Below are 25,805 nucleotides of genomic sequence, written 5' to 3' on the forward strand. Positions count from 1 at the left end.
AGGGAGGATGGAGCTGCCGCCTTGACCCGGGGCGGGCAGGAGCCACCCCCCCCGGCACACACTCACACACGCACACACACACACACACACACACGCACCGCCTCTCTCTCCGCGGGAGCGGATCTGCTCGCGATCGCGGCGCCTCTAATTGGTTTCTCAATGAAAAGCTAATCAGCGCTGCCCGGCACCAGCGCCGCGCTGCCTGCGCGCAACGGGACAGCGGAGAGGCCGGGGGGGAGGGAAGGAAGGAAAGGGGGGGGGGAGCGCCCCCAAAATGAGCGAGCTGGAAGGCGACTTCACCAAGCTGCTGCTGCTCAAGGAAGAGCGCATCAAGGAGCTGGAGCGGCGCTTGGGCGAGAAGGACGAGGAGATCCAGGAGCTGCGGCGGCGGCTGCACAAATGCCAGTCGGTGCTGCCGGCGCCCAGCCCGCACATCGGGCCCCGCACCACGCGGGCGCAGGGCATCTCCGCCGAGCCGCAGACCTACCGCTCCTTCCACGACCTGCGCCAGGCTTTCCGCAAATTCACCAAGGCCGAGAGGTAGGGCCCCGGCACCCCCCCTCCACCCCCCCCCCTTCCCCAACCCGTTCCTCCAGCAGGAGCAAAAAAACCCTCCCAAAGTTTCTCCCCGGGTGGGGAGGGGGGAGGCAGCGGCGCCGGGACACGGTCCCCCCCACCCCCCCCCAAATCCCACGGCCGCCGCGGCCACCGGAGAAGCGCTATCGATCGGGCCCGGGCTGAAAGCCCCGGCGGCCCGGAGGGAGAGGAAGCGCATTAGGGGGCTTTTAGCCGCTGCGAGCTATCGGATAACCCATTAAAGGCGGCCTGGCCCCCCCCCCCCCCCCCCCGTGCCCCCGCTCCCCCGGGGGATGCCCGTGGGAGAGCGGCGCGGAGGGGGCGGCCCAGCGGCCCGCTCCGCCCCGGGGCCCCGCTCCGCCGGCGCCGCTCCGCGCTCCGGCCCCGGGGAAAAGTTTGCAACCGGCCCGGGAGAAAAGTTGGTTTGCAGCCACCTTGAGAGCGAGCCTGGGCTCGGCCGCTTTTTCTCTCTTTTCGGCTTATTTCCAAGGGGGGGGGCAGCGCTGCTCTGCGCCCCCGTTATAGTGCAGGTGCTGCCGGCACTGCTGTCCCCCCCCCCCCCCAAAAAAAAAAGCGCACCCGGGCACCGCTTTGCTGACCCCCATCCGTGCAAAAATCTCCGGCGGCTCCGAAAAAACTAAAGCCGCCGCTCCTCCACCCCCATACTTTATCCTGGTGCTTTGCATTGCGTTACCCAGCGTCGAGCAGACAGCACCCACGGAGATTTTTTTGGGGGGGGGGGGGGGACGTAATTATTTGCGGGATCCTGGGCGCGCTGCCGAGCCCGAGGATCTGGGCTCTTTGAGCGTTTTGGAGCGTGTGACTCTCTCGCCTGAGTATATTCTGGGAAAAAAGTGGAAAGCAGCGCGCCTCCGTTTCCGTGGGGATTTCCTAGTGCGACAGAAAAGTTGTTGTCTGCGTGCAACCGCTTTGTGCGAGTTCGTTGCAACTGCAGTTTGTGGAAGTAAATGTCAGGCTTGTTTCAACAGTCGCTGCGCCTCTGGCGCTCCCAGAATAGGAGATACCCGAAGGTCTGGTTTCTTCTGCACGTAGTTATTTATTTTGGCAAAAAACATTCATAAATAATCCTTCTTTGCGTTTGCCTTTGGATTTGCACCTCTCTCCTGAATCCCCTCCCAAAATACCGCTTGCTGTCGCTCAAACCGAACGCCCGCTCTTTCCTTGACCGCCGTCCCCTGCCTTTTGTTGAACAAGATTATTTTGCCTGTAAAGATTAATGAAGAGCTGTTGAGTTTTGTTTTGTTTTGTTTTAATTTTCCTTAATTATCTGGATCGATCTGATGACGTCAACTACCATGCCCGGCAAGTTGTGCGACCGCCGCAGAGCAATTCATCCCTCCCTGGGTTAGCACGTCCCTTCGCGTCCCTCCGGCCTCGGTGAAGGCCAAACGTCGCGGCAGGAGGAGAACCTCAGATCCGGCCTTTCCCTGCCCGCCCCGCTGCCAGCGCTCTTTCTAAGGCTACGGTCAGCCCAAGCCTCGACCACCGTCATCTTCCCTTGCACCGAAGGGGACCCGCTGTCCGGCGACGGCCGGGTGACAAGGGCAGGAGCGTGGTGTCCCTCGCTCTGCCAGCAGAGCCCTGCAGCGGAGCAGAGCTGCTAACGGTTTGAGTTAGCGTTGACCCGTTGCCCGTAGGGTATGGAGTAACAGCAAGGTTTTCGGTGGCCAGCACACCCCGTTTTCACTTAGGAGTTAATAAACACGCTCGCGGCTCCAGCAAGCTTTATTCCTGGGCTGGCAGCGAAGCGCCGGAAAAAGCTGCTTCCTCGTGACGTTGCAAAGGGAGAAGGACCTTCGTTACTTGTTCCTGCAGCAGATGCATGTGATGTTTCAGAGGGACCTACGTACCTTGATGCTACAGGGCGAGCCTGCATCTGGTTTAGCATTTGCCGTCACCCTTCGGTCTCTGCCTGTAGCATCGCTTCCCGCTTCTTCCTCAGGTTCCTTGTGCCTGTCCTGGATCATTCCCATCCCGCGGAGTTGTTCCAATTTAGGGGAAAAAACCCACAGCGGGGCCTGTTTCCCTTCCCGATTGCCCTCCAGGCTGGCGCTTAATTCCCCGTGCATCTCCCTGCTCTGCCCGTGATGCATCCCGTGCAGTTTATCCATGGTTAACAGTCACCGTACGGTTTCCCACAACCTTTCCCATACCCCGGCCCGGCTCTCGGTAGCCGTGCCGATGGTAACCAAGCCAATTCGGGATTGCTCCGAGCTTTTTGTTAAGGTCTGTTTAATCCTCCTCCTGTCTCGTTGCGTTACAGCCGGCTCCTGCCTTGCGGAGGGAGCTTCGATCGGTTCGTCTTCCAAATAGCCTCAGGCCTGTGCTTTAGCAACAGATAACCTTGTCTAAACTGTTTATCCCGCAGGTCTTCAGGTCCGGGAGTGGTTTGGGAAGCATAAAACAGCCCTTTTCTCGAAAACCCAGGGACAACTTTCGTATCGTAAAAACCCAGTACGATATTTCAGCCCGTTTAGTGCATTGTTTGCAAATTGGGGTCAATGGAAACCTTTTTATCTAGGTATGCGGGTCTGGATCAGACTTTAAATGCTTTTTTCCCCCCCTCCCAAAGATATATTTACAATTATCTGCAATGCGTTTAATTCTGTTTGCGGCCAACTTGCCTGCAGCATATACTAACGCTTTTAAAAATCTCAGGGAGTCGACACTAGTAAATGACACCACAGAAACCCAAAAAGTAGCTAAATCCCAGCTGAAGGCAGAAGCAGCAAATACAGTTTTGTCTCCACATTGGGTCTGGCAAAATGTTGTGCGTGTTGTAACCTGTTTCTGTAATGTGTACTACATACGTGTAACACGTGTAGTATGTAGTGTTGGAGCCCTAAAGGCTTGCTGAGATCTGGAGAAAGCCACATAAAAATTGAAAGGCTTTGAAAGACGTGTTACTTTTCGTCTGCAAGCATGTTTTTATTCAGTTATTCTTTCAGGGAACTTAAATTTAACAGAAGAAAGGAAAGCATGTGCACGTAGACGGCCGCAGCCCTACAGCTATTCCGATATATAAATCAAAGCCTTTCAAAAGCGTCAGGACGCTGCGGCTTCACCAAGTGCCGAACGCGCGTGTGTATTTCTCAAATTGATGCTCTTCCCTGTTGTTTTGCTAATATTTTACCGTCGGCGTGGAGCTGCGTCGAGGCAAATTGCGCTCCTGACGATCCTTTCGGCTGCGTTCGCTCCGTGAGCTGTCGGGCGCTCGCGTCTGAGCACGACCAGCGTTCCGGGGCGCGCGTGGGTTCGGTGCCAGCGGATGCCACGTCGGGCGGCTGCTCGTCAAAAGCGGCGAGAGCAAAACAAGTCGAGCTGTTGTTTTTTTTCCGAGCACGCTAGCAGCCATCCACGCAGGGAACTAGATGACGGAGTAATCTTTGCTAACGCCTCGGGAAGCAGTTCCTAGTAAAGGGATTCCTAGTTGCTAAGCAAAACCTTTGCCGCAGCGCAAGCACGGCGAACGATAAACGGTGCAAAGCGTAACCGCCGAGGTGCGCTCAGAGCTGGGACTAACAGCCGGATAAATACCCCGGGGATTTGCAAAAGTGCCGAATTCCCGTAGCGAGGTGCTGTCGAAAACCCGAGGGGGTGCTAATCTCTGGGTTTGCAGCGCCTAAGCGGGGTCTGCGCCGCGCGAATCGTCGGCACGCGTGATAATCCGCGGCGTCTAAGTCGGCCTCTCGGTGACTTGCGCAAAATACGCTATTTAATTCGGAGGCGCAATGCCTAATCGCGGCTTAACGCGGCTTGTTGGAGCCGACGAGCGTTATTCCAACCGACGGAGCGCTATATTACTTTGGAAACTGCTAAATGCCTTGAAATAATCAATAAACGCGAGCGTATAGATAAGTATTAATGCGCTGGAGCCACCACTAAAAGTAAGTTGCGGCTCTATAAGCTGCTTTACGTGTGCAATTAGCTCCTTAACTTGGCAAATTTCTTTTGGACGACCCTGTCTGTGCATTTTTTTCTGCATCGCTTTCTATCTAAGGCCACGCTAGGGATCCGGAGTTAGCATCTTCTGAGGCACAACTGATCCTTTCCCAGTGCGTTCCCGATAACTCGTCATTATTGGATACGGCAGCTGACCCGGTCCTCAACTTTTCGAAGGGTTTTTCCCCTCTTTCCCGCTGTTTCGGAAAGCATTTGCCACAAGATGGCAGTGGGGTCTAACGTTTGGCGCGAGGTATCGGGGTGTGTTTTTTTGGTTTCGGCTTAGCAGTCCTTTTCCCGCGCCCGGCTAGACGTTGGCCCTAACGAACACCCGGTGCCGATGGCTAATTTTCCCACCTTCCGCCTCGTCTAACGCATCCCCTTCACTCTTCGCGGGAAGGCTGGATGTGGCCCCCCCCTCCCGGTCCCTCTTCGGCGAGGCTTTTCCGGGAACTCGGCTCCCGCCGGAGCGGCTGAGGTGCGTTGATTTAGACATGAGCTCATCATCTGCCGGCCGCTGAGGGATTATCGATCCCCCGTTCAGCCGCCGCGTGGCCGATAAATAAAATAAAAGCAAGCCAACGGCTTCACTCAGCTTTACCCGTGGCTGTGATCTCCCAAGGCCAGGGAATAAGCATTTTTCCTTATCTTTGAATATCAGGGACAAGTGCATAATGTGCTGTAAGGGGCAAAAAGCGACACTTATGCATTGCTTATGTTAAGGAAGGCCTTTAAACTAACGAAAGGAAAGGATCATTTGGGACCCCGGGTCATTTAGCACTTGATATAGCAGAGCAGTTACGCCTTAAATAGTAAGGATGCTTTTTTTTCTTTTTTTTTCTTTTTTTTCTTTTTTTGTCTGATGGCAAAATCACTCGAGAATTTACAAAAGTCATCTCAGCCTCCCAAATTCATGAATATCGCTCAGGCCGGCCCAGATCTTAGGCAGAAATAGGGAGACGGCAGGCAAATTTTCTCCTTACCGGTGCAGCGACAACCCACTGGATGTATAGAACCGGCGCACGTTTAATCTTTAAACAATGCTAAAAAATGTCTCTGTTCGCTCGTTTGTCCGTCGCTGATCCGCTCCCATCCGCTTCCGAAGCGCTGGCACAGCACATTCCTTGGATGCTTCGTTCCTGGGTGATCGACACCTAAAGATCATCGGGATTCCTTTATATCAGCATATTTAGGAAGATTTAAACGCTAAAGCTCCAGGTGTTCTTGCTGCTTGGTTAGTGCCCTTAGTGCTGTCCCAAAGAGAGGAGAAAACGTGGAGGAGGCAAATTTCACCCAACATCATTTAATTTGCAAATTGCCGGAAACCACCGTAAGGGGAATGATTGAAATCGGAGCCTGATTATTTGCTCGGCTCATCCTTTATCTGATTATCCGGGTAGAGTAACTTAGTCCATCGGATAAAATGGTTAAGGATATTAAGCCAGGTTTGGAGACGAGTAGGTTGTTGTACGAAGAGAGACGGCAGGGGGTCCTCAGGTCCCTCGAGAAGTCAGAGGTCGGCAAAATAAGCGGAAGGGTTTTAGACGGTGAGAGAGAGCGAGCGAGAAGCAAAGGTTTATCGTTAATCAATTGAAACCATTTCCCTGCTTTTAATTTTTAATGGGCTGACGCTCCTGCTCCCCTTCCTGGGGCGTCGCTTTTCCGAGGCTCGCCATGAAGACCCGGGGGGACGAGCGAGCGGCAACGCGGGGAAGTCCTGTTCCCAGCGGAGGTGGGACGTGGGGTGGCATCTATCTGCTGTGAGGCACGAGCCTCGGGACCAAGCCTGCTGCCAGCGTCCTTTTCCACCTTATTGCTCGTTTTCCGCTCGGCGCCGGGTGCCACGTTTGCAGCGCGTTAAAGCCGTTGCAGCCGGGCTTCGCCCTCCACCTCCCGCAGAAATAACGCAAGAAGAAGAAAACGATCCCTGGCCGCAGGGCGAATGGACAGGCAGGACGGCGGAAAAGCAAACCGGGCGACGCCGGGGTTTTCCTTTGGCGCGTTCTTAATAATAAAGCCGAGTATTCGAGGTTTTATTTATTACAGTGGGTCGCCAGCTCGCGTGTCGCAGCTCGTAGGCGCCGTCCTGTCGACCCCACGCTTTGCAGGGAGCGTCCCCGTGGAGAAGCAGGGCGATGGGAAGAGATCCCGCTGCCCGTCCCCTGCTTGCGCCGCGTCGTTCCCGCCGGCGTCGTCTCAAATTCTTTATTCCGACTATTTTTAAGCGACTCGAGTCACAAGGCTTTCGCCGCCTCCCTCGGGGGAACTCGGCCCCGGCCAAAGAGACTTTGCTGAAGTTGAGAGATTACAGTGCAATGAACCTTCTGCCAGGGGAGAATTTGCCTGGTTGCGTTATGAATCCCTGAAACTGTGATTACATATAAACCTTAAAAGTAGAGCCGTGCTTCGGGGCAGCGGTATGATAAACTGCTTCTTGCTCTCAAATCTTTGATGTGAACTCATTTAAAAGATTGAAAAAGGAGATGGTATCTAGCAAATGCGGTGCATTATTTCTCCACAATAGCTTTTGGATATCACGGAAGTTCACTTTAAGTCTGGAGAAGAAGAAGGCGGCCGTGTGTCTTGCTCATGGTTGCATTTTTAAAAGCAGTGCATAGATTTAGGCATATATGGTATTGTAAACTACTCAGCCACAGTAGATTTTTTTTTTTGGCTTTTTTTCAGTCACAGCGAGTGTCATTTTTGTTAGAACTTCAGACTTTAGTGTCACAAAGGTAACTCTATAGCAAAAATCCTCAGGGCAATAAAGCGTATCAAAGCAAAATGAGATTGAAAGGACTAAAATAACACGGTGCATCCCTCTTTGCAGTTTTACTAATGAAAAACTTCGGAAAAAAAGCCTTCCCAAGATATTCGTTCAGTTGCCCGTGGAGTTGGTGCAGGTCCTGGAAAATATCTAGCATAGCTTGGCAAGGGAGTTCTTAAAGAGCTTTACCCTCCGTCGTGACCTCCTGGCTGGAAAAGATGAGGGCTGCTTCGCCCTTTTTTACAGGGTTTTTCAACGTTTTGCTTGGGGATGTTCCTTAAGCATAGTTGTTCCATTAGTAATAAAACCATGCAGTCACAAGCGAAGTATGTGCGTGTGAAGGAGATGCTAAAAAAGACGGTGGAATGAAGGCTGAGCTCAAGAGAGCGTGTGTTTTAGCAGAAGCTGGGATGTTTCGGACCTAACTGTTGGCCCATTGGGATTCATGAGCCCAAACGGTGATGCTTGTGTTTCGGATCGAATTCACGTTTTGGGCATAGCCCAAGCAAACTGGCTGGCAAACTGTGCAGGATACCATCGGAGAGGGGGAGCAACCTCTCCTGTAGTGCTACCAAGTGTCGCAGAGGTGTCCGACGCAGTGCTTTGGCTCAGGTCTTGAAAGGTGGAAAGAAGAGGTGGTAGTCACATACCTGACTGAGAAGGAGAATTTCTGAGTCAGTGCCCAAATCTCTCCAGCTGATGCCACGACTTGTGGACTCTCCATCCTCAGGGATTGCCTGGTCTTACCAGGACGTGGCCTGGAGCAACCTGCTGTAGCTGCAACGTTGGCCGTGCTGTGAGGTGGAGCCAGACTGGAGACCCTCCAACCTGATCTTCCTGGGATTTCTGAGATGCCTGCGGCTTAGTGCTCCCAGGTGATAAGCTTGAAGTCAAATCTGCCGGGAAGGTGGTTGTGGTTGTAAGAGGTGACCCAGAGCTCCTGGTAAGAGGGTTGACCAAGGCTGTGGGCGTTGGGGAGAGCAGACATGCCTTGCAGCAGCAAAGGAACAATCTTGTGCTCAGTACAGGCTTGAGTGACTTCCTGGGAGCCTCTAATCGGGATTAGGTTTGCTGTCCCCCAATACCCTCTGCTGTAGTGTCTCCACCCGATTCAATTTTGATCACCAGTCGATATGCGACTGCATTCACGAGGCCTTCGTAGCTACTGAATTGCTTCTTTCTCTCTGCTCAGGATGGCTTTGAATAAATCACACAAAACTTGTGTTGAGGGAAAGTGTTTCCCTGTAGCACAAATGAACTGATTTAAATAGGGTCGGGCTAAGTAAAAACATTCACTTGAATCCATGTCTGCTCGCTTGTTAAAACTAGCTGTATAATAAAGATGCCCGTTGGCTTTTTGGGGGCATTTCACGATGCAGTCTAATGGATTCAGTTCCAGTAGAGTGGGCTAGGTATAACTTTTCGTTTGGTTTAAATGTCGATTCGAACAAGAAGTTAGGTATAGTCTTAAAATTCAGCCCATGTCTTTCTTTAAAGACGATGTGCCTTGAAGGGCACACCAAAGCAGCTAGGTTTGTGTTGCGTTTCCCTTCCCAGGAGATGCTTCTGTATCTCTGAAAGACTGAGAGTAGCTGCAGTTGTCCATTAAAAATGACAGGAGTGTTGTGTACTGTCATATATATTGGAGCAGGGCTGTCTATTCTCTTTAGGACTCAGAAACCCTTATATATCTTGCAAGGCGAATATACAAAGTGGAGCTTTAACAGAGACGCGTTATCAGTAGCATATACCGGTACAACACTATATCTAAGTGTTCCTGACCCAGGGTGACGAATGATTTGAGTTGGAGTAGGTACAAAATAAGAGCCAAAGATGTAACTAAGCTTAATTATAAAGAAAGGTTTACCACCTGTTTAACTTTTTAAACAAATTAATTTTATTTTGCACTCTGTTGGCATTTGCTTTCTTCATGTGTTTGTGGGTTTGAGACGTGTTGGCACATAGAACAGTATAAAAACATATGCCTGCAAGGTCCTCACAGCAGCAAACTAAGTGTAAGTCGATCGTGCGACTGTAAGATTCAAGCAGCATAAATTGTTATGTCCCGTAAATATTTAACGGGCACTTACATGCATTTATTTCAATTATTTTGGCAAGGTGTATGGGTGTCTTCTAACAAGGCCACGGAGCTGAGGGAGATGCTCGGGTGATGTGGTTGGCCACGCAGGGGTGGGTAGGGAGTATCATTGCAGGTCTGGATTTCTTTTTTTCCCCCCCCCCCCAAACTGTTTAACGCAGAAGAGAGCCCAGAAATGAATGTGTGAGAAAGACCAACGGCATTTGACAGGAGAAAGGCCAGACTCAGGCAGGCAGAACCATCTTAAGGATGAAAAGTAGGGGTTTAATTACCTGTCCAGACACTTTAAGAGAAAACAAAATACTGATATGTGAGGCCCAGAAAGTAACTGCGCAGGTGGGAATTAGTTTCAGGGTGTCAGTGTCTTACTTGTTTGGTTTTTTTGATATATGGCTTGCAGTGATGAAGTACAGTACAAGGCTGTGATTGAATCTAGAGAGAGCAAAAGGATGGAAATTTTGAGTTCTTTTTGCTCGTGTTTTGCTCTTGGTTTGAAGTTCCTCTAAAATCCTCCAAGATAAAAGTCACTGCTGGTATTTGCAATGACAAATCAGCATATAATTTCCATCGTAAAAATTCTGTTCAGTTGTTTATGATGGCAGATTTGGTTCTGAAACTTGTAATTTTACTTTCTGTTCATGTGTATACCTCTGATGTTTTCCTTATTTGATTTCTTTGAACTTTTTAATGCTTTGCGTACTGAGGATCGGCACAAGATTTGACTCTGTCTAATTTATCCTGCTGTATAGGAGAGGTAGGAAGCATAACTGGAAATAATTTATTGAGCAGGAAATATTTTGTGATCCCAAACCCTCTAAAAATGGCTTAAAGTGCATGCAGAATTTTGACTGTATGGTAGCTATCTTAGAACAGGTGTAATTATTGAGCTAAAATGCAATTAAAACAACTGGAATCAATGGGTATATTAGGAAGTTGTGCCTTAAGAAATGCGTCCTGAAGCATGGTTTCCAGTTTGGCTATTTTTAATGGTTTGAAGAAGTGCTCAGAAATGAGTATAGCGCAGAGAAAGAGATTTTTATGGTGCTTCAACTAAGGCTGGAAGGGGAGTTGCTAGACGGTGTATTACTTAAGAATACGTCTATTAAAAGAAAAAAAGAAAGCTAGAAGGAGTAAATAAGTCAAAGCTACACTCTTGTTAAAGGCCATGGCTTTGGGAGGCGCTTTGAAGCGATTCGAGAAACGTGCCCCGTTGGTTTCAAAGCATACTGATTGCTATTGCAGGCACTCTCGAAAGTCGAAAGAAAATAAATCTATGTGCTGGGAGAAATACTGTGGAAATACAGCGAGCGTGAGGCGCAGACAGATTAGATTTTGGAGTAATTTGGAAAGGTGGCTCTGCGAAAAGCCGTGAAGGAGCAAACGGCTCTAAAAATGTGAGCGGCTTGGATGGCTAACTCTATTTTATAAGGTTGCTCTGCTGTTATCGGAGGGCGGTTTTGTCCTCTGTCTGTAGGAACGCACCCAGAAGTTCAGAGCTCATGATCACGCCTTTAATAACAAAAATACGTGGTATTTGGGAAGCGGCTCCCAGCTGGGGTGGGTTTGTTCCTCCAGGACCAACCAGGATGAAGCACAGGCTGCAGCGCGTCGGGGAGATTTTTTTTGGTAAAATAGCTGGAAAGTAGCTTTAGTCTGGCAGACGCACGAGACAACTTTGGCGAGAACAAGGCTGTGTCTCTGAGGGTACTCCGAGGCGTTTTTGCTTTTCATCTCCCAGCATTTATCACTGTAGGGCAGTGGTGTCTGAGAAGATGACTGGAAGGAGGAAAACATAGATAAGTAACACGGCATGGCTCCTGTGAGGCTAATTCTGCATATGCTCGAGACATTGAGCATGTAGTGAAGAGCTGTAGTTGGAGCCACGAGGATTTTATTACTTAAAGGTATTTCATTGCCTGGCATTACCTTAAAGTCACATCTTGTAACTGGGTGCCGTTGGGTACACCGTTCCTGTCTTTGCTGCTGCACCACGCAGCACCATGCTGACTGCATCAGCGATGCCCATTTTTTGGAAAATAAGAAAAATGAGGTGTTAAATGCATGTAATTTGGGTGGAAGGTGATAAGCGCAGGAGAGTGGGATGAGCCAGCCTTGATGAACCTTTGCGAAGACTGTGCCAGAAAAGCAGCAAGCTATACTTCAACATCTAGAAATGTGCTGCCCACAGGATGACTCCAACCCACATCTGTTTAATGTGTCTTCTGATGCAGCCCTGAAGCTGCTGGGCTCTCTGAGATTGCCCCATCGCAGGCACAGCTCTCACTTCCCGTCTTGCTGAAGGGTGTTTTGAGATCGGGACTTTGGTCAAACGCTGTCATTAGGCCTGAATTCGTCATGCTAGTCCTCCCCTTCCTTGTCAGTGCTGGTGGTAGTGTCTGTGCCTTGCCATTTTGCGCGGTTGATGAATGCTTGAAGAGCGAAGAGGAGGATGGAGCTTCTGCTGCTGCAGAAGTCCTTGGGACTGTGAGGAAAGCGGAGGGAGCACAGCAGCGCTGAGTCAAGGCCTGCTCAGGACAGACCTAGTTGATCCAGACCAATCCATGCCTGGAGTGTTGCCTGGACCAGTGGCCACCTGAGCATTAAGAAAACAGAGATGCCCTGAACGTTTCTCCCCCAGAACTCAGTCTCTGCATGCAAGATCTGGGCTTGCTCTCTGCAGTCAAGAGAGAAGGTGCTGATTTGTGTAATTTGGCCACAAGCGTTCAGCGTGGACCTACAGGCTTCCTCTGTTGAAGGTGTCGAAAGTGTCCCAATGCATCAGCTGGTGCTGGGATGCCTCACTTGGGAACGGGCTTCATAAATCTTGCAGTGCAGGTGAAATACATTGGGCTAACCTCAAGCAGATCCTTCAGAGACGAGTGCCACTAATGTCTCCTTTCCCCTTGTGGTATCGCTGTGGAGGGAGAAGAGAGAGGAGAGTGGAAACCTCTCGCTGCACAGCTCTGGCCTGGTTTCCGTTGTCTCCCAGAGCGACGTTTTTTCCCCCCTTCTTTCTGCAGCTCCTTTTCTATTCTGCTCAGATGGAGCTGCTCCCCAAAGAGTTACCTGATCACGGAGTCTATAAATAGACGGCCGCTCTGCCAATGTCGGAAAAAAACAAAAAAGGACTGACAAGGTGGATAAAGCGTAACATTTACATTCTGCTGCAGTAGCCACCTTTGCCATTTTTAGATGAGCGCTGGAGGGCACGGAGAAGACTAACAGTGGTTTCTCCATAGGCTACCGAAGTCTAAATCCGTTTCACCTTCTGAGGGTCCTCGGCAAACACGGAGAGCGGACGGATTACGTGGCTGACGCTGTTGGCTTCAACGCTCGCTGCTTTTCTGGTTTACTGCTACTGTCGCGAGCCGGCGCGCTGTGTCCGTACAAATCCCCAGGCGACGGGAGAGAGAAACTCCTTCACCCTTGACTGTAATTCGGAAGATCATATAGAGTTTTCTTTTCTTCAGAGCCTTTTTTTTTTTTTTAATATAGAAAACAGAATTAGATCCAAGCAGAGCGTCACGGTTCAGCTTTCTCAATAACAGGCTGAGGTTTCCACAGCTGAGCGTGCTGAACTCGATACACCCCGTGCCTGTGTTTTGGAGGGTGCAGCGCGCTGTGTAGTGTTCGGTGCCTGGTTAAAAAAATAATGAGCTATTTAATGAATCAGAGCTGAAATCTATCTCCTATTCGGATGCGGACAAAACACAATCCCCTTGCTCTGTTGCTTATTCAAGTGAAATCCATGGATACCAGGGAATCGTGATACCTTAATGAGATTTTTCTATGAAGGTGGCTAGCCATAAAATGGGCACTTGAAAACATGCAAATGGCTGTATATTTTCCTTTTTTCCTCTTTTTTTTTTTTTCCTCTTCTAATTTGGTCTTTTATTAAGAATGTAGCAGTCATCCCGGAATTATCAGATTATCAATTTTTTCTTTAAAAAAGCAAACACTTTACTATTTGTCAAATACCAAACTACTTTGTAAGGACAAGAAGAAATCTTGGACTTTAAAAAAAATCTGTAGACTTTTAATTTTAGTTTCCTGTAAAGATAATATTGAGCAACGGTTAGCTAGAGAAGCACATCGTATACCCACAGTTTTCTAACACGCTTGTCTGAAGTTAGATTCCTTCCAAGCGGCCAGAACTCACCTGTTGAATAATACCAGGAGATCTTTCCTTTACTAATGTATAGAAGAGGGTTTGAAATAAGGGTTAGAAAATGGGCAAAAAAACAAGCTTTATGCCTTTGAGGTATGTTATATTTACTTAACCAGATGTGATTTATATGAAGATTTCCCCCATAACAAGGAACAGAATGTAAGGTGTTACAGTTTTGGAGAAACTGCCCTTAAAGCTGTCCACAGTTTCTTGTTCCATTTTGCTGCGTCTCCTTTTAGACCGTTGAATTTAGCCTGGTGGTCTGCAAAAAATTCAGATAAACGCAATAGTCTTTTGAAGAAAAGCCACTGGGTCAGGAAAAAAAAAAGTACTTGTGCATTTGAAAAGATAGCTTTTTACCTGAGATCTCATTACTTACTAACACATGTGTTATTCCTGTCATCTGGAAATTATTAGCCCATATTGGCAGATACGGCACTCTCATGCATGCATCATACTTGCCAAAAATGAAAGAAATGAATTCGGAATAGAGTTGTGTTTATTGTATAATAGACTGTATAGCAAAACTCTCCCGGGCTGGCTGCTTTTGTACAGTTACTCTAAAATATACGTTTCCTCATTACCTTGGCATCTAAGGATTGAAAAACCCTTAGATCTCCACTGTGTTGTTCAAAATCTACCTAGCATGTGGCCCTGCAGACCAAAGCAAGTTAAGGTGGTTCTCCAGGTCCATAAAAAGGTCCCGTGAATCCGATGGGCGCAGGGACAGAGCCGTCCAGCTTGGGCAAAAGAAAACCGGCACCAGCAATGAATCACAGCAACATACATATGGGTAATGGAAGAGGATAGTGAATAAATAAACGTACGATGATTGGATTCATTATGGCAAGTGTCAATAACGGTATATACTGGCTGTGGCTGGCTGATGACTTGTTACTTCTAGTAAATGGGAAAGCCTCAGAGTATTAAAACCTAATGTGAGGAAAAGAATTGAAACGAGAATGAAATACAGATTGTAAATAAGGACAAATAAAGGCCGTTCTCTGCTGCGACACAGGAAAACAAAATTTACATTTCAGACAAAATCTGCATCTCGGTTTTACTTGCAGGTATGAAAAATGCCTGGGGATGCGGCACTCAGATGCAGTCTGGAGTTAGACGGGTATTTGGCTGGGGGAATAATCGGGACTGTGGTTTAGATGTACCATTGGCACATGGTCTGGTAGGAGGTTCTGATGGGATTTCAGCCTAAATGAGGAAAAAAAGTTCCTGAGCTGGCTTTTATACGGAGATTTTTGACAGCTCTCTGTAGAGCATCCCCATGCGTTAGAGTCCTTTATTTCAGTAGGTTTGAAGTGAGTCTCTTTAGTGAGTCTCTCATTTTACAGATGAGGAATATGAATAACTTACCCATGGTACTGTATTAGCTAGTAGGAGAGTCAGGAAGAGACCTGAGGTTCTCAATCTGAGCCTTGTGCTCAACCTTTTTATGGATATAAGTGGGAATGGGTGCATCCAAAGCAGATCAGCAACACAAAGCCGGACAGGAAGGGAGACCCGTTTTCACGCTTGTCATCTTTAGATGATATTTTCCTCCACCCTTCTTCCCTCAAATTCCCCAGCAGTGCTGACTCTAGCGCTGCTTCGGTTTTGGGAATGTTCATCAAAACCACGAAGAAAAGAAAGGAAAAACGTTATCCTGCCTCTGAAAAATGCCGGGGCAGCTGCATCGTGAGCAACTGGCTGCGGTGTGGTTTCTTCCCCTCGCAAGCTGAGAATTCCCCGCGCTGCTAAGAAACCAATTACAGGAATAAGACAATACTATTGCTTTATCACCACGGGCAGGGGTGTACACACCAAGGCGAGTGTTGATTGATTTTTCACGCTCCATTAAGAAATCTGTCTCAAGGTGAAGGGTGAAATCTATATATTTTTCCTTTTGCTGCATAATACGTGGCTGGTGCATTAACGTAAGGTTTGGGCAGTAAGGCTCTGCCTGCCGGTAGCATATTGCTTAGTTTGATCTGCGATTTCATTATTGGATGCCCAGCTGAGGTAAAGGACTGGATTGTCTTTTTGGAAATGCAGAACAGGATAATTGCTTTCCTTTGCAGAAACTCTTGGGTTTTGCAGACGCTCATACGCTTTGCGTCTTCTGTAGGACTCTCTTCTCCATATAACTCTGCCCTGGTGGAGGAGAGGAAGAGCTATTCGGTGCAATATTTATCATCTGCTTGAAGCAAACAGCATTTCCAGCATGTACGTGCAGCGCACCCGACTTCCTACAGAAGCAAAACTGTGCGTTTGGGGGCAGCAGAGGGAAAAGCGCGTGGGAAAGGAAAGTGGAAATGGTGTCACAGGTCAGCTGAAGTACAGCTTTACAGTAGTTTTGGTGTCTGAGTAATCTCTTCGGATTCTGTGCAGTACAATCTGTCATAAAGGATCAGTGTTTAATAATTCAGTGCTGTCCTGGAGAAGCGAGTAAACTTTGCAGGTGATGACTGGAAAGGGTGGAATTGAACATGCAATGCTGTTAGCTTTTATAAAGCCTGTTCCCCACTGTCGTTATACGTCTGTTCAGAAAGAGCTGCAGCGGACGCTATCTGTACTAGAAATAGCAAAATCTGTCCTTTTAATCTTTCTGGATTTGCCAATATTTTCAAAGCAAGGTACAGCAGCCAACACGTGAAGGTCTAAGGAAGGAAGATAATCAGCTCATTGAAGAGATTGTATTTGTTACTGAGAGCAACTCCATTAGGGAGTGTAAAAACCAGTGTAGAACACTGGTTTCCATGCTTTTGCCATATGTGCTTGATGTGCCGCATGTGTTTTTGGGAAGGAATCTGATGACATGGGCACTTGCTCCTTCAGCGCGCAAAAGTGTTGTGACTTGCCCAACTATGGCCTGTATTAGTAATGAAATAATTGCATAAGATTTTCATGGATTTCCTAATGTGATCTTTCATGACTGATACATGCAGGCCTTCTGGCTTTCATTTCATGTCCCTTACTCCATCGAGATGATCAAGACACACCTCAGAAGAAAAACAACTCACCCAGGCTAAGTGGCATCATGTCAAGGTCATCACCTTGCCATCTGGGTGCATCTTAGCCCCTCAGCATGACACCTAGGGGTGCTACTGCCCTCGGGCTCCTTACCAAGACCTTTTATCTGGGGTGACATTGAATTTAAAGGTATGAAGGGCCAGGAGCATAGGACTTGTGATAAAAGTGAAGTTTGCATCTACTGTGCAGTAAATCAAGACCAGTTTCATGTAATAATCTGGGTGGTTAAAGCAAGAATTGATTTCAAACAGCATCCAGAAGATATTGAATTGTTTGTGTCCGTTCCACCCGGCTCCTTCTGGTGTATCTCAGTATGAGCTCTTGTACCTTTTAACTGTGTTGACCTATAACGTGCCATTACTACTCTGATAGAAGAGAACAGGTAGAGCTAATTTCCACCCTCCCTTATGTCTTGACTTCTGTATCACGGAGGCTCAGATCGATTTTCTTCCTTCTCTTTCATTCTGTTGCTTCTTATTAAGCAGATTAAAAATTAACTGTCTCCAAGAGGTTTGAAATCAAATCTAAATAAAGTGTGAAAATAGCAAAAAAACCCTACAAACATATTAGTTACTGTCCATTTTAATTACGTCATTAATCTCCCCAGCTAGTATTTCTTGGATCGCTTTTGCCCGAGCAAGCGTGTGAAGCAGTCAATTTTAGCTGCTTTTTTTTCCCCCACAATGATTTTTCTTCTGACCCCCGTCCTGGGTCTGTGATTCATTAGGAACTGGAAGCAGCAGTATTTGCGTGGGCGTTGGATTTACTCGTCATGCAATCATTTTCGCATTGTGAGGCATAATGCGATGCTGATAAAGTCCGTACATCTGTATTCCGTGCGAATTCCCGGAACGAAAAGTCTGCAGGATGGCGGGCTGACAGCATTTGTAAATTCAGTGTGTAACTTTCTTTTATGGAAAGCAACGTTACAATTACACTTGTATTCGCTTTCGAGCCGTTTTACGGCGCCCAAATGATGTCAGACGGCACAAGAATGAATGAAAATTGCTTTAGTTTTCATAAAGGGATATGTTAAAAGGCCAGCAAGGCCGGCTGTGATCATCAAGACTGATTTGTAGGAGATGGGCCATTAGGCTTTTCTGAGGTTTTGTTTTCCACTACTATATTTATGTCTTTAAAAGAGAGAAAGAAAAAAAAGCCTTCGAGCATGGTTTAAAAATTGCTAGTGATTGAGAAAGCACCACGATCCCTTGTAAATGCTTAAAAGATTAATTGCTCTAATTGCTCTCCCTTAAACGTTTGCTCCACATTTCAAGCCTGAACTGGTCGAACTTCACGGTCCTGCTACTAAAGCCTTACAGCCTTGCTTGCTGGATTAGCTGTCTATTCTCAGGCTTTTCTCGAGCACTTTATCGATGGCAGCTCATCCCTCTTAGCCCTCCCTTCATTGAGATAAAAACAGTGAGTTTCTGGAATAGGAGACATGCTTAACAAGTTCAAGTTCATAAGTTATACAATTTAGAACCATCTAATTTCATTACATCAATGCTAATGCTTTTTCCACCCAATTTGCAACCTCCTTAACAAAAACCGCTAAGCTGGTTTCATGAGATCTATTTTCCATATAGCCATATAGATTGGCATTCATTATATTGCCTTGATTTCTTTAGCAATTACATTCAGAATCTCTCGTCCCAAAGGATGTCCAGGATCAATGTCAAGCTGGCATAATTTATCTGTGCTATTCTGTTTGCCTTCCAAAAAAATATCTGTGAAACGTTTGCTTTCCCCTGGCCCTCCAAGGTGTTGCTCAGTATTTCAAAACTCACTGAAAATCAACAGCAGAGAAAACTTAGTGGCTCCCGGGTCCACCTTTTTTGAAAATGTCTGGATTTGCAGGTTTAAAAATGCCTAACAGCCAAAGTTGTTGCTTAGCATCATCATTAGCGTGGAACACGAGGTGTTAATGGCTTTGCCTGTAACACTACGTTTCTTCCAAAATACAGAAAAAGCCTAGAAGAATACTTGTTAAAGGATCATCCCTTCTACCTAACGTGAGGTCTAGCATATTCTTCCTCGTGTTGCATATGATACCTTGCAGCTAGAAGACTCTCTAGTACTGTCCGGTAATATTTAGCGACGCAGATGCTCTTTTGATGCTTTCGAGACCTCTAGCACAGAGCAGTGGGATTGCAGAGGTCCATAATAGCATGGCTCTTTTCTTTCTCGGCACCGACAGTGCATAAAGGGCCGATCGCTCTGTTTTGCAGTGTTTTAGCTGTCCGTAGCGCATGTCCCCCTCTGTTTAATCTGTTAAGGGACCAATGCATAAGATCTTTCTTTTTTCTTCTGAGTTTCCAGCAACCTGCCAGGTAATGATGTTTTGCCTGCATGGTCCTTCCTAAGTAAGCCATGACCATTGGGTTTAACAAGCCAGACGTGTGAATCTTCCTGCCTGCTTCGATTAATGGGAGCTTACGTGGAATTTGTGCAATTCCGCAATGTGCAATTCCAGGGTTTCTATCCAGGGTCTACTCTTGGTGGACAGGAGCTTCTCTTCTCTGTGGCTTGTGGTGTCTTGGCTAAGCGGTGTTAAGATTTTGATTTTAGTCTACAGAAGTCCTCCTTTCTTTATTTTAGCTCGTATATATATAATAGGTAGATCTCCTGTTTATCTCTTTAAATACATTATTTGCAGTTGCCCCACTGAGAACATAAGGGTTGCTTCTAGCTTGTGTGACTTCTTTTTTGGTCCTCTTGTCTCTGGTGGTTGCCCTTTTGTGACCACTTCCTTCTCCCTCCAGCTGCTCACGTTAGTAGAAGTTAGTTTTAAGTAGCATAGTTTAAGGGAGCAGTTGAGACACTATTTCAGACTTTGTGATGGAAGAATTTTGTATGAGTGTCTGTTCCCATCAGAAGCTGCTTGATCCTCACACTCCGCTAATGAAACCATTGAGGTAATGATTTCACAGTGTGTAGGAAACATTTTCCACTGACGTTACCTCAGTCTGGCCTTCGGACCCACACAATGATAATAGGATAATTATGACTTGATTTTGTGTGCTTAGACGTTGTTTTCATCATAGACAAATGTTCCCGAGAAAGTGAAATGTCATCCTATTACCGCCTGATCTTTAAAACCTTTGGGAGGTCTCTCATTTTTGCCTTTACAAACATCATTCTCACTTGTATACATTGCATAAAATAATTGCTCTGTTTATCAATGTGATGAAGTAGGTCCTGGCACACTAAAATACATGACAGTTTACTGTTCTTTTGCAAATAAAACTGAGCAGGAGGTTAAACACAGGTTTTTCTTTGTAAGTGTACTCCTGGTTTAAGAGAACTGAATGAAAATGCAAGCTTTAAATGAGAAAAGACGCAGGTTCATTTGGGGCTTGCACCTCTGGAATAAGATCAAGTGCGTGTGGATGAGTGTGAAAGTGGTACCACCTCGGCAGCTCTGATGGATTCGCCTTTCAGGAAGCCCTTATATAGCTATTTATAGGCTTGAAGACTTGAAGCTGGTAGCCTTCATGAAATTGTAACACCCCTTCCAGGTTATTGTATGGCCACAGCTGATAAACAGAGAAGTAGAGCAAAAAGACAAAATTTAGAAATCCCGGTGAACAGAAATAGTACGCGGAAAAGGGTTGGTATTACGGATTTTGAGGAAGCTGTTCAGAAGCGTATCTCTAGCTCTAAAAATGGCACGGCTGAGCTGAAAATAGTGGCTCGGCAGGAATTTTTGCATTCAAACTACAAAACGCTCCGGCGTAAGGCTCTGGCTCTGCACCTGAATGAGAAAACACGCAGTCACACTGCTGAGTATCAGGAGACGGACAGGGACAGAGAAGAGCCTTGAATAGGGGCGGAGGGAAGAAAAGGGTCACTGTGCGTTTTCCTGGGTATAAAGGGAAATAACTTGAAAGGGAGTCCGCGCTCTGAAAACCCAAATGACTTGCGGACTGATAGTAAAAGGTCTGGCAAAGCCAGGCTGATCTGTTCTGTCTTTTTGCACAGACAGTCTCTGCTAAATTTCTATTGCTTTCAGCTCCGATGAGCTTGGTAGAATAGTCAGTAGGGCAAGGGAAAAAAAAAAGGGTTCGGTACCACTGTGCAGAAGAACAAGCAATGGATTGGGTCTGGATAGAGCTTTAATTTAATTCAGATTTAACCCTGGGATTGGGTAGATGCTTTGCCATCACCTTCCTGACTATGAAATGTTAAGGGAGGAAAAGGAAAAGAGAGGAAAAAGAACAGATATAGTGGATGATATGCAGCAATATGGCATAAGCAACAGGTATGGAAGTATATCAGTATTATCCAGAGTCTTTGGCTGCTGCAAAGGACAAGGGCATCACGTACATCAGGGGCTGCCAGGTCAGGTTGTATTCTTAGCGCACACGTTACACCTCCCATAAAGGATTAAACACTGCTGTAACTGAGCAAGTCCAGTAAAAACTCAGTGGCAGGCTGGGATAAGAAAGAATATTCAAGTTACAAGTGAAGTCCTGCCTCACTTTAGTCGTAAATCTCACCGCTGTATTAATCGCATTCCCCAAATGCCATGGGCCTGATTTTCCAGGATGTGCCCTGGTGCAGTGGTTATTTATTTCAGTGAGGAGGGAGTTATATTTGTCTTGCAGAGGGCGAGATTGCATCAGAAGAGCTGAATAACGTTGGAGGCGAGTGCTGTGACTGACACCTCTGACCGTGCGTGTGTAGCTGGGGGATGGTGATGAGGAGGGACCATGGGAGGTTTTTGGTACCTACTGCACAAGCATAGCGGGTGGGAGCATTTTGAAACTCAGGCTAGGGTTATCAGGCAAGCCTTGATTACCAGAGATTAAACACACGTGGATTACTTCAGTGTTATCTTCCATAGGACAGCAAATATTTCATGATCGAGGTAATGAGAGACCCACATTTAGTGGCCTTGACTTCAGGTTATACGTCCCTGGAGATAAGCAATGCGGATCCTGCTGAAGGAGGTGAAATGCAGAGAGCGCCTCTTAGCTTAACGCTGGGAAGTGGTTAAAAATGTCAAAAATCCAGTTGCCAGGGAAAGGAGGGAGGTTGTTTCAGAAGGAAAAGCTCGAGGGCTGCACAGACCCAAAGCTTTCCCAGGAATGAAACATGCTTTCAGATTTGGGTCCCCACCCTCTGCTCTCATAAAAGGAGTCATAGACCAGAAATCTTTAAACACATGGTTTGAATAAGGTAAAGTACATAGCCAACGGGCCAAGCTATGCCCTCAGGTACATCTGGGTAACCACATTGCCCCCAGAGGAGCTCTACAGATGCAACCAGAGGTAGCAATTGGCCTGGGGGGACCAAGCGAGGATGAAAGGCTGCAGTGTTCAGACCCTGGTATTTTTAACAGTTAAACTTTGGGGAAGGATTCCTGGGTCAAAGCTGCCAAACCCCCAAAAACAACTGTTAGGTCGGGAGAAGCGGCTCCTGTGTACGGGCACACACAACTTGGCCACGTGAAATATTTTCCCATCGCTGGCAGGAAGAGCACAGCTCTTCGCAGCGGCTATAAATGGAGGAGACATCTGGATGGCTGCAACGTTCCCGACAACAGCAGCAGCAGCAAGAAACCCCAAGACAGAGAGCGAGAGGGAAGATTTATGAACAAATGTCTGTTTGGGCAGAAAAGCAGTGGTTGTTTTGGGGCTTTTACAACATAAATCTACTCAGTTGGAGTGACGGCGGGCACCTCGGAGCACCTGTGGAGCACAGGAGAAGGTGGCTGAGGTGACACCGCAGACAGACCTCTGTCGTCTTGATTTGAAGGCAGAGATGTTTGATCTACCGCTTTGCTTCATAGCTTGTTCTCATGGTCATTTGCCCTTCATGTGCAAAATAGGTGCCTTCATGTTTGAATTTGCCTGTCCTCCGGTTCTGGCTAACTGGTTCTTGTAACACCTTTGCTGCTTCAAAAGTGCTATTTAATCCTGAGCGTTTCTTCTCTGTGAAGGTGTCTCTATATTATTTCTCCATTTTGTTAGTTGTTTTCTACTCTGAGCTCCTGTTGAGCCACTTCGCTCTTGAGCTTTGTTGCATCCCCTGTCGCCTAGCTGTGGCCTCTCTTCCTCGTTCCTTAACAGATCTCTCTGCGCTGGGCTGCATGAAAGCAGGAGGTTCAGAGGGGGCCAACGATCCAGGCTGCCTGTGCCACTGGGGACATCTTGTCCCTCTTGCCACCGGGCAGTGGCGAGGGACAGCTCTGAGTCAGAGCCCAGCGTAAGGGCAGTCCGTACTGCAGTGTGTAGGCCACCACCCACGCGAAGGAGGAAAGTGGAAAGGCTCTTCCGAGCAGGAGGAGATAGGTCTGTCTCTTATGAGACCAGCCACCATCACGGCTATTTTGTGTCCCTGATAACACTAACAGCATGGCTTTCGGGCCATGGGGCAGAGGACCTGCCACGGTCTCCTTTTGCTCTTTTTTCTGTTTCTCAATCCGGAGAATGCCCACCTGAACCCTTCCACCCACTGAGATTTCTCACCAGCAGCTTGCTCAGGATAGGGGGGATGAGGTGATGCCGTGGATCCCGCTGGTGGCCGAGGTATAGGGGGAGAGCTGAGGTACGGGGAGTTGTGTCTCCTGCATCTCTGGCTTTTCTGGCAGCTTGCAGAGGGCAGCCAGTGGGACAGGCCAGCAGAGATGGTTTTAGGTAGGGATGGCTGAAGGGCTGCAGACGTGAGGGCTCAGAAACGGTTGTAGACATCTGGTCGGAGCAGGTGGCCTCCATGGCATGGTCAGGAGAAGGTGCTGCTGCCTCCCTGAAAGCCTCTCGAAGGGAAGGTATGGGGTGATCAGTGGGGGAAGTGCTTCTCCAGCCAACGGCTACATGAGGATGGCCAGCCCCTGCTCAGAGGCAGAATTAAGAGTGGTATCTGAGTATTTTGAGGGCCATACATCACTCTGTGGAGTGACTTTTGAAGAAAAGCCAATGCGTGGGAGGATATGCCTTTCCCTGTGCCCTAAGACAAGATCCTCCAGGATTCTGCAGTCCTGCTGGAGCATCACAAATCCACACACTGGCCCTGAACGCCAGACCTTACATTTAAGCTGAAAGAGGAGTAGGTTTGCCGGCAGGTGGCTGCTTCCATACATATTGCATATTGCTTCTGCGAAGAGCAGCTCTGTTTCTTCTGGAAAAGATATGGGGGGAAGAACAGGTCCCAATTTGTCTTAGTGGGCTAAGAGAGACGAGAAATAGCTCACCATCCTCCTATGACCTAGCAAGGGTTTTAGAGCAAGGTCAGGGCAGGAAAAAAAGGATAAAGCCTGGGCAGATGATATTCAACGTAGACACTTGCTTAGATGCTTCTGAAGGCCATTTCATGGCTAGATGGTCTTTCCCTACCTGGAAACCAGCACTTTGAGTACACAGTTTTTTGGAGCCGTTTTCTGGAAGTGAAAAGGTTTACAAAGACTGGAGGGGGGTGGACAGACGATATCTGCTGGTTTGTAATCTTGTCCCTTAAAATATATTGACCAGCCAAAAAAGAAGAAGTGCTTAGCAGGGAGATTTTTTTTTTTTTAATTTCCTTTGAACTCACTAGTGTCATCTATAAATCAACCACTGGACACAGGGAGATTTAATGCATGATTCTTTCTGGTGGCTAAATGCAACCCTTCCCATTTTCCTTCTTTAACTGCTGGGATAAAGCAGGCATGACTGTGGAGTTTGCCCTCATGGGACAGTGCTTGGCTTTGTCTGCCAAGTCCAATAACTGGCGTTGCCTCCTAATAATGACTCCTTTAAAAGAAATCTGAAGTATAAATAATTAATGCCTGTTAAATTATTCAGACTGGAAATACGCTCCATGAATTTAGCAAGCTGACCATGATAAGAATGAGCAATTACATTAGTTAACCCATAAAGCATGCAGATCCGCAGTTAGTTCACGTTTGAGGCTGCTTTATGTTTTTAGGAACAAGCATGAGCCACACTGGTATAAACTAAAGCTACAGCTAAAAAAAAAAAAAAAAAAACGGGTTAAACGATGTGGTTTAAATGCTCAGCAAACAAACTATATTCAAATGCGATTGGATTTATTTTCAAATGGCAAAGTGGTGCTTTTTTCTTTTGGAAAAAAAAAGAAAAACAGTTTTTTTTGTTTTTTTTTTTAAGCTTTAATCACTGTTCTCTGCAAGAACTTGAAGCTGTTTCAGAATGCTGTTAGCAGCGCGATGAAAGAAGTTATCCTCTAGATGCTCTGTCCCGGTCTCTGCAAATTTCTCCTGGTCTTTCTCCACGTGCTGCCGAATAGGTAGCAGGATAGTTTAAAAAAAAAAAAAAAAGGATTTTTTTTAACCTATTAGCATCATGGAGGAAATCTAATAATAATGTACATACCGACGGTCCAGTTCTGTGAATGCATGCAAGTAACTGCACGCCAGTAAAACCTGCACGATTTATTTGGAGATTGAGAGGCGATTCAGGTTAACAACTCTGGGACAGTTACTGAGATGTGTCTGTACACTAAAAGCCTTTTCAAGTAAAAAAGGAACATAATTTATTAGACAAAAAGGAAAACCGTTGCCTTAATTTGAAGCTCTGAATGCAGAGCTAAGAAGTTGATTTTAGAACTCAAAATGGGCATTGTCCAAATGCTTTGTCTACCTTATACTCGCCTGAAGATGATAAGGTCTAGCCTCAAAAAAACGGATCTTTTTCCCAAGCTGTACGAACTAACCAGATAAGTGTTTTACACGGTTATTCTATAGACTTTCCTATGGAAGTATGGACTCTCTGACTCTTCCTACTGAGAAATATAAGCAGATATATACGGATTTGGTTCTCTTTGTGTTTTTTTTGTTTTTTTTTTTGTTTTTTGCATAAAACTAAAGGCATCATATTGAAAAATGTGTTTATGACTCCTTATTTACTTGAGGAAGCCGTTGCATACCATATGCAGACCATACCGTGCTGCAAAAGCACAAGTAGAGATGTTGGGTGGACACAAAATGCATCACCTCCCTCTACCAGCCTAAGCCGGGACATGGTCTAACTTAGTCTCAGCCAGAATCTGGGCTGACCTTACTTTGCCTCCAAAGAATTGGGTTCTGGACCATTTCAGCCTGCAGATCAGTTTATTTCCCTCAATCACCTAATCCGTTTGTGGTTTTGATTTGCCTTTTTAAAGCTTTATTTACCCTGCCTCCTAAGCGTTCCTACGAAAATATAAGCGTTAGGGTTAAAAAAAAAAATCTATCTAAATCTTTT

At 46.9% G+C, this 25,805-nt stretch overlaps 1 protein-coding gene across 1 annotated transcript in view; it reads left to right on the forward strand.

The window, feature by feature from the left end:
• Positions 1-256: 256 nt before the first annotated feature.
• PRKG1 (protein kinase cGMP-dependent 1) overlaps positions 257-25,805 on the forward strand; it is a 487,572-nt gene continuing 462,023 nt past the window's right edge. The window contains exon 1 of the mRNA XM_067299666.1: positions 257-540. Coding sequence (XP_067155767.1) covers positions 275-540 — 266 coding nt within the window. The 5' untranslated portion in view covers positions 257-274. The remainder of the gene's footprint in view (positions 541-25,805) is intronic.

This window comes from Apteryx mantelli, chromosome 7 (genome assembly GCF_036417845.1).
Source record: "Apteryx mantelli isolate bAptMan1 chromosome 7, bAptMan1.hap1, whole genome shotgun sequence".
In the NCBI taxonomy this organism is placed as follows: domain Eukaryota; kingdom Metazoa; phylum Chordata; class Aves; order Apterygiformes; family Apterygidae; genus Apteryx; species Apteryx mantelli.